This window comes from Dendronephthya gigantea, unplaced genomic scaffold, assembly GCF_004324835.1.
Source record: "Dendronephthya gigantea isolate DGI-Jeju-01 unplaced genomic scaffold, DenGig_1.0 000169F, whole genome shotgun sequence".
Lineage (NCBI taxonomy): Eukaryota > Metazoa > Cnidaria > Anthozoa > Malacalcyonacea > Nephtheidae > Dendronephthya > Dendronephthya gigantea.
The window spans coordinates 84,837-98,537 of record NW_021163179.1 but is presented as its reverse complement, the minus strand read 5'-3'; the positions used below and the strand labels follow the sequence as shown (position 1 = coordinate 98,537).

Sequence of the window (13,701 nt, the reverse complement as noted above, 5' to 3'; positions counted from 1 at the left end):
TCTAGTCTTATATTCAGCGAAGTTAAGCTGTAGCTATCATTTTATGAGGGAAACCACTTTGTTTCATTCGGGAAACTTAGAGGGTTAAAACTGCATGTAAAGTTTCTGCGTGCACTTAGGTATTGGTTTAACTTCCGGCATCTGCTAAGGGTATATTATTAACTATATTTTGAAATTATTAATGTGGTACATAGCGTGAACGCGAAATGATCGATGCGTTTTCGGTCTTGCGAAACCGCATACAAACGAAAACGCACTAGTGTAGACAGGCCCTAAGTATGAGATATGTATATTTTTTAGCGGTTTGTAAAAGGAGACTGCTTGCAATCGTTGGGCTGCTCTTGTATCTTTTCGACATCGCAACAGATTTCTACGTGGCTTATAAATATTGGGAAAATGGAGATACTTGGTGGTTCGGAATGACGGTTACCTTTATCGGTGTTCATTCAATTATAGTAAATATAACATCGTTGGTACAACATAGGAATCTATGGTCATGTTTTGCCAGCGTTCTACAATTGTCTTTGGTGATTCGATACATCGAAAAAATATATAAAAAGGATAACAATCCCTATTCATTCGCAAAGTTGCGGCATGTGGAGACAATTTTCGAGTCCGCTCCTCAGTGGTGCCTTCAGACGTACGTCATGTTACGTAAGTGGCATTTCCCATGGCACATCGTGATCTCGATTGTACTGTCATTCCTGTCCTCAGCGTGGAGTATTACAGAACTGGAGATTGCAGCAAGATACGAGGACGATCAGCAAGTCGGTCTCAATTTAAAGGAGAAAGTCTCTTTTCTGGTTTGGCAATTATTTACGCTTCTGTCACGATTATATGCCATCGTATTTTTCGCTTACGTGTTCAGATATTACGTGATTCTCGTCCTTCCAATTCACTGGTTGCCGTTTATTTTGATGATAGTAATCGTGAAAAGAAATGAAATCTTTGACGACAGAAATGGGAAAGCCGTAGCCGAATCATTTCTGATGAGTTTTTCTTCTCTCTTTCATTCTCCGGGGAGTTTCGCGCTAATTGACAAAGATATTCGCAAAGCTAATATGATCTTGGGGCACATATTCATCGTTATTGGAAACATCGTCATGGTGGTTTTGTGTCTAACAGAGGGTATACCAAAAGTGTCCCCTTCGAAAAGCGTGGAACCGGAGACAGTACCACACATGGACGTATTGAAACCAATTGCCATTGCATTCCTTTCTGTGGGATCATTCGTGTCGTCCATCTTCATAGTTATTTATTGCAAACTTACAAACCGGTTTGATTCGGTTTAAACTATAACAGTGATTACAATAATCGAAATATTTCAACAGTTATGCATACATCTATCTGAGTACGAAAGACTGATACTGGGATAAACAAAGACTTTATCTTAATGGAGTTTAGTATTGAATTTGCAAAACACAGGATGAGAAACACGAGTTACTTCATCGAATTTTATTTACTACAGAACTGTTTCTTATTACAAGCGTTAAGCTTGCCACGCTCATCAGGTAAATAATATTATTACAACAACAAAACGACTATATACAAGAGACGCATAATTAATTAGGTCTTGCTACATGTTATGTTCTGGTTACAGTGCATGTTACTTAATGTTACTTAATGTTCGATGCCGACATGTGGAAACAAGTTCATTACGCTTGTTCAAAGAGCTTAATTCAGGATGACATATGATAATAGATTTTTCGATATATAAATATATATGAACAAATTTATACAATGTTTGCATGATTTGAACGTGACACACATTTGGCGCGCAATGTATGCCAATACAAATCTTGATCATCCATGTCTGCGCAATTACCTTAAAAGTCAATAGATGCCATCCAGCTCTGTTAAAGCGCTGTTCAAGCATTGCGTCATCTTCACTGTTATCTTATATATGTTCCACTAACTTCCGTTCAAGCCGTGTTCCAGCGCTATAACAGTGGTACGTCATGAATACTGCATGAGTAATCAAATATAGCACCGCATCACGGCTGCGACTATACAAATCAGTTTATCGCTCTCGTCCTCTATAAATCGGAAAATCTGTCAGGTGTTGGTTTTTCTGCACGTATTTTAGGTAAGTCATGAGTTTAAGGTAAATCAACTTTTTAAATGGGCATTTGCAGTGTAGAGGCTAGCATTACAGTTGAAACACATGTGACTGCCTGATATAAACGCAAATCAAGAAATGTCGTACGGTTGAGGAATAATTGCATATACGCATGTCCGCGCGTGCATGAAGTATGCCTAGTACACCTAAAAATAATGAGAGGAAATATGAAATATCTGGGAAGCCCTTTTTAAATGCTAACTTAGAACATCTGCGCTATGTCTCGCGGCTGTGGAATATCTTCAATTTTCTGTCTTTGAAGTTTTGCTCTCTGCAAATTACAAATCATAATTTCATTTCGACCCTACGATATTCAAGCATCAACCGAACCGCCCTAGTTTTTTATGCAGCGGAACTATCGCGAATTAGCTGATCCTTAATTTTCGAGGAAATATTGAAGCTGTAATCCGAGTGCAATAGGATATCCGGGAAGTAACTCGCGGCAATTGCTGCGCGTATATTTTGCACTGATCAGACCTGCATAAGGAGTATTGTTGTACTGTATGAAATTTAACCTTGACTGTAAGAATTCAGTCTCGCCAAATTAAACTTTAACGAAATAAGACAGCCTAGCCTGGCTGACGTACTTTTCAGTCAAGCATTATTAAGTCTCGCAAACAAGGCAGTAACTGGCACAATCAACTGTTTAATTTGAACAAATTTACGAAGAATTTGTTAATAAATTGTTTAATTTTGATGCATGAAATTTTGATTTTTGTTGATCGCTGGATTTAAAAGTATGTCATTGATTGTGACATCGCTGATCGCTTTCTGTAGAAATGATTTATAATAATTTCAAATGTGACGCATTTGGGGCGCAATGTATGGTAATACGTCTGATAGACAATATCTGCATAATTAAACATTTGTAAAGTGCTGTTCAAGGAGTGTACAAGAATGGTAACATCTTTACTGCTGTTCAACTACCGTTTAAGTCGTGTTCCAGCGCTCTCGCAGTGAACGTCATCAATAGTAATCTACTGAATAGTTATAGTTTATCGTTCTCGTCTCTCCAAAGGTTGGGAAAGCTGTAAAATTTTAACTGAAGATTTTAACTGCACGTATTTTAGGTAAGTCCAACTTTTTCAATGAATTTTGCGGTGTAGTTTAGCATAATATGCCTCTCATTAATAGCATATTATATAGCACATACAGATGAGACACGTCGGAGACTGTGATAGGAAAACGTTTCCCTCGATTCGTGTTTTTAAATCAAGGAAAATTGTGCGATGATGACTAGTTTCACGCATGTCTGTCTGCGTTTGGTACCCGAAAAGGCAGAAAAATTGAATATTTCGCCAAACGTGTGTAAATCCTCGATTAGAACATCTGCACTATATTTCGGGACTGCGGGAATGTCCTCAGTTTTCTGTCTGCAGTTTTGCTTTCTGCAATTTCATGTAATAATTTCACTATCCAAATGTCAGTATACTTTTTGACCGCTGCAACATGCATGCATTCACCGCCCTAGTTTTTTATTTAGCGGAACTATCTTGTAAGGAAACCTTTTTTTATTCGAGGAAATAATCGGGTGTAATCTGTTTTGAACAATGTAATATGATCTCCGGGAACAAACTTAGGGCAATTGCTCTAGGTATTGAGTTTTAATTGAGGCAGCCTGGCTCAAGTACACTTCAGTCCAACGCTATTTGGACGGGAATGGAAACAAACTATAAGGAATTTAACAATAGCTACAAAATCCTTCACAGATTTTTACTAATTATCTTTACTAATTATCTTATATAACATATTATGTTTTGTAATGTGATCTGGAATGTGACTCCCAGCAGGGTGGACATTCGTGAAACCTAGCTTCTACAATATCTTCGACTCTATTTTAATTTGCGGTGCGATAATCGGTTAGTTACTTTTGTTATCTGGTTTCCATATAATCGTAATTGTTTTGAGCAAGTGATTTTCACGGATGAGAAATAGTCCGGTTGTAAATTTTACTTCATTTCCGTATTTAAATCGGTCATTGTTGTCTGCACACACATATAGAAATATTCTATCACATCAGCCACCTTGGCATGTTCACGACACTTATACGACTTAATGGAAACCAGGCTTTAACACGATAAAATTATTACTCAGGGATGCTGATTAATTGAGCTGCTGTCATTTCAGTTGCTGTATTGCAAAATATGCAATAATGCATGATTATGCCAAAATAAACAAAATGGCGGGAAGTTATTTGTATAGAAACTAGAAACTGAAGTTTGGTTTTGCCCCACGTTTAGTTCCCGCCCAATACAAGCTTATATCATATGTAAGCATTACTGGTTGACTGTTTCGGCTTTGGGCCAGTAAATTGCACAATTTTATTCATTACAGATTCGCTACATATTTTTTTCGACAGTTCCATATTTAAATCGAGATATGTTTGCAAGCATTATTGGGCTGTTTTGTACCTATTCGACGCTGGCTCGGATATCTACGTGGCTTATAAGTACTGGGAAAATGGTAATTTTTGGTGGTTCGGAATGGCGGTGATCTTTTTCCTTGTCCCATCAATCATAGTGAATGCGATATCGTTTTCGCATTTGATGAATCCGTGGTCGTGTCTGGCCAGCGTTCTGCAATTGTCCATGGTGCCTAGATACATCGAAAAAATCCTTTGGAATCATAATGCCTTAGGATTAGCAAGGTTGCGGTATCTTGGGACAATTATGGGGTCAGCGCCACAGTTTTGCCTTCAATCATACGTCATGTTACGTCAGTGGTATTTCCCACAGTACGCTGTGCTCTCCATTGCGTTTTCACTCCTGTCCTTGACTTGGAGTATCGGCGAACTCGAGACTGTGAATAGAAAGGGGAACTTCGAAATTGTGGAAAAATTCGCGCTTCTTGTTTGGCAACTTTCCACGCTTATGTTGAGATTCTCTGGAATTGTATTTTTTGCTTACGTGTTCAGATACCACGTGATTCTTTCCCTAGCCTTTCATTGGTTGCTTCTGATTGCATACAAGTTCTGCAAAACCTCGTATATTTCAGCAGAATCGGTTCTCGCTTCATTCCCTGCCCTCTTTCATCCAAATACGATCTTGGAATATTTTTTCATCGTCGCTGAAAACGTCGTCATGGTGACGTTATGTCTGACGATTGGAATCCAGAGTGTATCATATTTGGAAAAGCCGGAAGCCGTTCCTGCGACCGTACCACACGTGGACGACTTCAAACGAATGGCTGTTTTTTGCTTGGCCGCAGGATCAGCCATATCGTTCGTCTTCATGGTTATCTATCACCGCATGAAAGATGTAAATATTAATCATCAAGCGGATAACCCAGTTGTTTAGTTCTTACGATAAGAGAATTTAAGTCTCATTTACTCTTGCCATTTTTGTTGCGATCTTGTGCGCGATTTTCTTCTTTTCATAGATGTGAACGAATAACAAGTTACGAATGCTCAGTGAAATGAATATAACATTATTTATTATACATTTCACCGCGAATGCTCTAATGTGCATGTACGAGCTCCAATTTGCACATAGGTAACTAATTCACTCTTTCATATCTCTCAAAAGTCGAAAATCGCAGCATAAATTGTAGGTGTAAATGGCCCTTGAGAAACATAATCAATCAGAAATATTTTAAATATTTTATCGACAATTTCATTCGCTGTTGAAAGTTAAAGTATAATCCTTCTTGCCATTTGATTACATTTGATTACGTTCTCGCATTTGACTGCGCATTTAATTTGATGCTGTATTTTTTGTAAAAGAAGACCTGGAGATGCTGCATGAGAATCAGTTTTTGTTTAATAATTTTTATACCAATTTTTGTTAAAGCAAGATTCCGATACGCGTTGATTGAGAGGTGCAGGAAGGCAATAGCATGGTTAAATTTGTAATACCCATACATAATACATTGCATGTTTTGTCAAAGATTCTTTCGAAAAGTTGTGGCATGTTGAGACAATAGAGGGCCTCACGTTATACATAAAACGGCAAACGGAAGACGAAGAAAATATTTTCAGTCAAAAGGCAATAAAGAGCAAATGCATGGAGTCAATATTGTAAAAAGTTCAAGCGCAATCAATGTTTTTACATAAAAAAGAAAATGCGAAACGAAGAAGATGAATTGTGCAAAGAAAGTTCGGCCGTTTGCCGTTTCTCGGAAACCGGAAACGCAAGTTTAATTATAGGTTCCGCTCAGCATAAGACATACGTCTATTATATGTTTTATATTCATTTCAGCCTTTATGTTTTGTGTTTTTTTAAAAAATTTCTGTACCTTCTTCAAGATAATTGTAAATTCCATGTAGCTCCCTTACCATGGAAACATAATCTGTGACAGTCAGTAATACAGTAGATATTGATACGTAATCTTACGTCACGAATTGCGCAGTCGTTTTTAAACGGCGAGGTTGTTGTTAAAAGTTTTTCTTCTGGTACTCTTCAAACCGTCAAAAAAACTCTTGTTCTTCAGTTTTTGTTCAATGCAAGCTGCACTGATCTAGGTAACTAAGGTAAGTCCAACAATTATGTGTCTCGTAATACTTTTTCTGACACGTATACAGTTGAGGTATCAGTATTATTATGAGAAACTGAGTATTCAACAAGTACGTTCGGAAATATTTTCGCTCGACCGCTGAAATTCAAGAAACGTCGTGCGGTTAAATACTTGCATTTATGTCTATCTACGCCCTCGTAGTGTACCTGGAATAAACGGGAAGAATAAATTGAGAATACAAATACTGAATACATACTCTCCTGACGAAGGCATTTATATTTGATAATCCGTTTGCAATTACTGGTTGAATATAGAATATTCATAAAAGCGATGACGACAAAGTAAGTTTACGACAAAATGTCGGTACACATCGACAGCTATGGCATGCAGGTATAAACCGTTCAAGAGTTATATTTAACTCGATTGCAAAACGTATCAGTTTTAGTCCTGTTTAGGAAGATGAACGTTATTAGTGTAACACAATACCTGTGGAACAATGTGAACTTATGCCATGGGAATGTCATAATGGCATTCATCTCTAAATGGTGTTGCCTAATGAAATTTAACGTGTCCAACGACACATAATGCGAAAAATTCGTCCAACATTAAATATATTGCAATGGCTTCGTAGGTCGTGCTTAATGTTTGTCACGACTCATAACATTGCAAGAGTCGATCTTTCATCTTTGTGTGCCAAAACTATGACAGGAAATAGGTGATCACCTGACAGTATGCTTCAGATGAACACTTGGGAAATGGCAACTGAAGAGTTTGAAGTGGAAGTCAAACTCTTTCTGCGAAGCGGTTCTGCGCATCAATTCTGCTCATAACATATTAAAATTGCCCAAATTTCCTGTTTCGAAATTTTCTGAACATGAACCCTGAGGGTTCATATTAATTAGAAGCGCAGAGAACGTTAATATATATCGTATATTATAACTTATAGTAATTCTAAGCGTAAACCAACCGATACCACAAGCTACTGAACGTACTAAAGGGGAGCTTAATTAAGACGTGCATACCTTACATCAATGAGCGGCCACTCTGGTCCGCTCTTCTTTCTGTTGTTGACCTAAGTTCTGAATACATCTTTTTATCAGTTTTAGACATGGATCGAAGACAGATCGCAATCGTGGGGCTGCTGCTGTATTTATTTGACTTAAGCTCCGATATCTTCGTGGCTTATAAGTACTGGGAAGATGAACATACTTGGTGGTTTTGGATGACGATTTTTTTTATCGTTGCCCCTTCAATAATAGTGAATTTGACATCGGAGGCAAAGCTAAATCATCCATGGTCATGTTTGGCGAGCGTCCCACAATTGTCTTTGGTAGTTCGATACGTGAAAAAAATAACCCGGGATCGTAATCCCTACGAGTTCGCAAAGTTGCGGCATGTGCAGACAATCACGGAGTCCGCTCCACAGTTCTGCCTTCAGCCATACTTCATGTTACGTCAGTGGTCCTTCCCATGGTACACCGTGCTCTCGATTGCAATGTCTTTCTTGTCCTTGACCTGGAGTATAACCGAACTCGAGATTATAAGACAAAAAAGCACAAAACTGGGTCCACTTTTATTTGTGGAGAAATTCGTGTTTCTGTTTTGGAAAGTTCCTGCACTTATGTCAAGATTATCTGCAATTGTTTTTGTCGCTTACGTGTTAAGATATTACGTGATTCTTTTCCTTGTAGTTCACTGGTCGCTTCTGTCTGCATTTACGATTCGTATAAAAGCGAGTGATATCGCAAACGCATTACTGACGTCAATCTCTCCCCTGTTTCATTCTAACAACCTCTTAAAGTATTGTTTCATCGTTGTTGGAAATTTCACCATGGTACCACTTTGTAGAACGATTGGAAATCAAATACCAATGGAACCGTATTTGTTAAACTTGGGACCTCGTCCTAGGACCTTAATACGCAAGGACCAATTGGAAACCATAGCAATATTTTGCGTGGCTGGAGAAGCAGTGATATCGTTCGGTTACATAAATCTTTATTATTTTTTTGATAAGTATCGAAATCCTAGTTTATTAGCATTTTTGATGTCTGATAACACAGTTGATATATAAAGCTCTTTAGCAATGGACGGATATAAAACGTAATCAGACGTAAGAGTGAAAATTCTACTGGATACAGTTTTATATCGACTAGTAACTGACATAGTTTCAACGCTATAATTTTAGAAGCTATAATAAAGATGGTAAGGAAAGAGTCTGTTATTGGTGAATAATATTTGAATCGAATACCCCAATTCATAATGTAATAGACCTTTTTCATAATGACGTCAAACGCGGAAAGTCTGATGTTACACGTTTGATTGGCTCGATAGATTTGTGGTAATTTTTTGAGTATTAAATAAGTCTTCGTGAAATAAAACATGTTATCATGGACAATCATGGGTTCCCGGCAGCACCACAGTTTTTCCATCCAGCATACGTCATGTTAAGTCAATGGTATATTAGTCCCACAGTACGTTAATAATAATAATAACTTTATTTAAAAAGTGTCAAATTGTTTAGATTTTCACAAACTAATTGGGGATAATACAATAATCAATATATATAAATTTTTAAATTAAGAGTTCTATAATATATAATTAATGTTGTAGTTAAAGCTAATCTTCCCTGGAATATTTTTGGAATGAATATATAGCAGGATTTTGATGTTATATATACAATTTTACATGAAAGGGGTATATTTTCAAAGCACCACTTCTGCCCCAGGACAAAGCTCAATAATTTACAACGTGCCTGTTATATCGACTAGCGTCTACCTGCAGCATAAGTGTATAATATGCATTCCTTATTTTCAAATTGCTAAATTACGAGTGATGAAGGTGTCGTTACAGCTTCATGCATTTTGCTCATTCCCTAGAATATTTACCTCCCTTGAGATAGCGAGAGAGAGAAAGAATAAAAATGAACTTTTCAACTTTGGTTCTAAATTAATATTTCTCTCGTGGCATATATTTGGCTTAATCTCAAGGCTAACTGCAATCGTGACAGTTGCCTACATACTTCGATACTGGTTACCATCCTGGTTACCATGGCAATCGCTACTCATCGTAGAGAAGAATTTAGGGGGGAGGGAACGTATGCGTGCATATTCATGCTCATTACTTTGCTGTTTTGTGTCTCCTCCCTTCTGATATTTGCGACCGAACCCTCCTGTCTTTTTATATTAATCGGAGGTGGTTAGTTTTGTTGCTTTCGTGGTTTTTGCCGTTGAGAATACGATAATGGTTTAAATTGGAAAAGTACGGGTGATGAAGGTGTCGAGTCGTTACGGTTTTCTGCGTTCTGCTCATTTACGTTCATCTTCCGCTTAAGATTTATAATTGCAACACTCACGTCATTTATGAGGTAATGCTAAAAAGTTAATAGAAGCCTTTGTAGGAAATTGTAATTTTGTCCGGATGACGATCTCGTGGGTATATTTTGACTCCTTAAGGCATAAGTGCAATATTTTTCTGATTCATCAGCACGTTCAACGCATTGTCATTAGTCCAATACGACAGTTGGTGCTGGACAAAATAAGGTAAGAAATGCTGTAAAGATCAGCTGTTGTCTAGTTTAAAATGTTATACGCCATATCATAGCTATGCCATTATACTGTTTCCACAACTGAGCTAAATTCAATCAAGGTTCGATTTCTTTAATTCTGAATTATATGATTATAAATTGAGAGCACAATTTAATTTAACAGTTGTTCCTAGAAAAATAAGAAATTTGAATACGTTCCACGATACGTGCCTTTGGCGTGAATGGTTCATTAATATTTTGGCTTTAAAATTTGTAAAGATATCTGATTCAACTTTTTCATCAGTTGAATCAGATATAGGTCAAGTTCTGAGTGCCGAAATCCTCGCTAGCCGATTATCACACGATTGGAATACAGCCTGTAAGCTGTGAATAAAAAATATATAAATAGTAGTAACGTTTTTATATAATTCGATTTTTCATGAGGTGAGACATTCGGTCGCATACATCCATGAAGGAAATTGGCAAACTGTTTCATTTTTCGACCTCTGCCATATTACATAGTTGTATGGGAATGGAATGTATTCCCCAAAAATACCTTCAACAAAACTGGGCAATGCAACTTTCACATAGGAATGGTTGTAATTGTGTTCGGCAGAACACAAGCCAAATCAGTTAAAGTTTCTATCTATAGAAAGCAACAAATTTCAAAGAATAAAGCCATCTTGAAATTCAAGATATGAATTTGAATTGTTTTAACCCGTATCTTGTTTCTTTTTAATTTTTTTGAAATTGTCGGCTGGACGTGGTTTTTATCTATCATTGACGGAATTTTTATAGGAGAATTGGTGAAGATAAAACGGGCAGGCTATTTGCTGTCGGCATGAAGTAAACAGTTGTTCGTTGTTATAGAAATCACTTTTGATGACTCATTCCGGTTTCAGTCAAGATCGTTTCTTATTATATTGCCAAGTCATTATTTCCGTGCTCTTCATAACTCGTACTTAATGAAAATTATCCTCTTATAACACCCTCGGTAAGGCCCGTTTCAGACACCGAACTTCTCTTTTTGTTTACTTCGGCACATGAGAGGTTAATAACGTTCGACGTCTGAAACAGGCCTAGGGCGCTGTTTCCTTGCAACTTGCAATGCGATTCTAATTTTGAGGGATGTTAATTTGTAGAGGGTATTCAAAAGGCTTAGAAATCGTTAACAATCGTAAGAAATATTCGTATTTGTCAACTTTAGATTCCTCAGGAGTAAAATTGCGTTGCAAGTTGCAAGAAAAGTTGCATGGTGTAACAGCGCCTTAAATAACATTCAGTTCGGCTCCAGACTCCTGAGATGCGTCCTAACCGTGCCTTATCACATATGTACTTTAAATTTTCTAGGTTGATTTTGAAATTTTAAAAAGATGAAAGAAAAGAATCAGTTATTCTTGCTCGTGATAGGCATGTTGCTGTACATCCTCGATCTGACCTCAGACGTTTGGCTAGCTATCCGTTATCACAAGAACGACGAATCGGGATGGTTTTTCGCGACTTTAAGCGTGCTCATCATCGCATGCATCGTGACTAATATGGCTGTATGTTTACACGTGTTTAAAGACACGATCGAAGGGCCTTATAAATGTTTGTGGATGTTTTGCACGTGTCCCATTCTGTTTCGCTTCGTCGAAGAATTCGCATATTGGAAGCAGGCGAATGTCGATCGCTCTCCGTGCGGTCAGAAATGCCAAATTCCACGCTGCAAGGAATGCGAAAAGCATTTGGAAAAAAGGCAAAGATCGCTGAAGTCGACCTATTCGCTAACGTGGCTCCATCTTATGCAAACGCTGACCGGAAGTGCGCCACAGTTTTGCCTTCAAATGTACATAATGTTAAACCAATGGCATTTTCCATCTCTTACCGTTATCTCGACTCTGATCTCGTTTATTTCATTAGCCTGGAGCATTATCTCCCTTGAACTAGCGAGAGAGAGCAAAAATAAAAATGAACTTTTCAACTTTGGTTCTAAATTAATATTTCTCTCTTGGCAGATATTTGGCTTAATCTCAAGGTTAACTGCAATCGTGATAGTTGCCTACATACTTCGATATTACGTGTTTTTCGTATTGGGTTTTCATTGGTTCCTGGTTACCATGGCAATCGCTATTCATCGTAGAGAAGAATTTAGCGGGGAGGGAACGTATGCGTGCATTTTCATGCTAATTACTTTGCTGTTTTGTGTCTTCCCCCTTCTGATATTTGCGACCGAACCCCTCCTGTCTTTTTATAATAATCGGAGGTGGTATACTTTTGTTGCTTTCGTGGTTTTTGCCATTGAGAATACGATAATGGTGGCCCTATCGTTTGTTGTTTCAAAACTTGACGTTTTTACATTGAGTTGGAGTCATGAAAATCTGTTCTGGTTCGTGGTTGCCGCGTGTGTGCTTGGTGGACTGGCTCTAGAGACTGTGTTCTTTTTAGGGTACTACAGATTTTGTTGTAGCCGAAAAGAGATTGATGCTGCCAGCAATGAACCTGTGGCCGTAGAAGATATCGCACTGGAAAACGACGGTTTTAATAACTGCTGACCAAGGCACTTCATCATCCTGCGAGAAGCATTTCTTCTTGTCATCGTAACTGAAAAATGTGACGAATATACCCGCTCATATTTCATCAGGATAACCGCTGACATATTCTGGAAGACTGGAACAAACTGGTCACTGTTCCGTTCAGGTGATTTAACGAAGAGCAAAAGGCTGGCACTAGCAATAGAATAGAATCGATTTTGCCAAACCTCTTTCTTTGAAGTATTTTAAAAATTTGCGAGTAACTTGCAATAGAGCCACGAGTTCATAAATAAGTACGTCAGTACCACTGAGTCAGTACCCAAATAGATTACCGATCTAAGTTTATAACTGATACCTCAATGTTTTTATCTCGTACGTCATGTTACGTAGAAATATACTTGAAGTGCTAGAAAGTCTAGATTGTTTCAAGATTGTTGATGTGAAATGGAATGCATTGGGTGACAAAGACGAAAGACTTGTTACTTCGATTATAAACCGAATCATAGATCAGAAATTACTTTAAATATTTGTTTGCAATTTTCACATGCACGTTATTAAAAAATTTGTTTAATTATTAAAAAAAATTAGCCAGGAATAAAATGTTAATAGATTGTTGTGTCGACAACCATTTAAAATTAAATTTGGAACAAATTTCGTAAATTAGCAAATAACTTTCTTGAACTTACGAGCAAACATTAGTGTATTTGAAGAAAAATTTATGATATAAGCCTATAATATTCGTGAAATCCAGAGTGAATAAATTGTTAAATGCTTATGACGAGTTATTACCCTGTATGTACATACAATTAATTTATAGTCCAGAGATTTGTCTGAAACGACCATTGTTTCGAAAACAATTTTAACTCAAATAGCTCTTACACGCACTTACAAACTAATTTAGATCGGAAATTGTTTTCGACCTGCCCTTGCTCTTGGCCTTTCTAAAATCTTAATTGAATCCAATTCTTGCAGCATTTCACATAGAAGACCAAAGTTGTTTTTTTCTTTAAGCAAGCGAAGAGAACGTATAGCAGTTCTAAAAGACGTTTAATTTATTTGAATTGTGAAGACGAACCACAGCCGTAGAATGTACT

At 37.4% G+C, this 13,701-nt stretch overlaps 2 protein-coding genes across 2 annotated transcripts; both read left to right on the top strand.

The window, feature by feature from the left end:
• Nucleotides 1–241: 241 nt before the first annotated feature.
• LOC114537950 (XK-related protein 8-like) lies at nt 242–1,689 on the top strand. The gene has a single exon (XM_028559069.1). The coding sequence runs from the start codon at nt 279–281 to the stop codon at nt 1,290–1,292; it is 1,014 nt and encodes a 337-aa protein (XP_028414870.1). The 5' UTR covers nt 242–278; the 3' UTR covers nt 1,293–1,689.
• Nucleotides 1,690–11,448: 9,759 nt separating this feature from the next.
• LOC114537919 (membrane transport protein XK-like) lies at nt 11,449–12,703 on the top strand. Its single transcript, XM_028559037.1, has one exon. It carries the CDS (start codon nt 11,468–11,470, stop codon nt 12,626–12,628), a length of 1,161 nt encoding a protein of 386 aa, XP_028414838.1. The 5' UTR covers nt 11,449–11,467; the 3' UTR covers nt 12,629–12,703.
• Nucleotides 12,704–13,701: the final 998 nt, after the last annotated feature.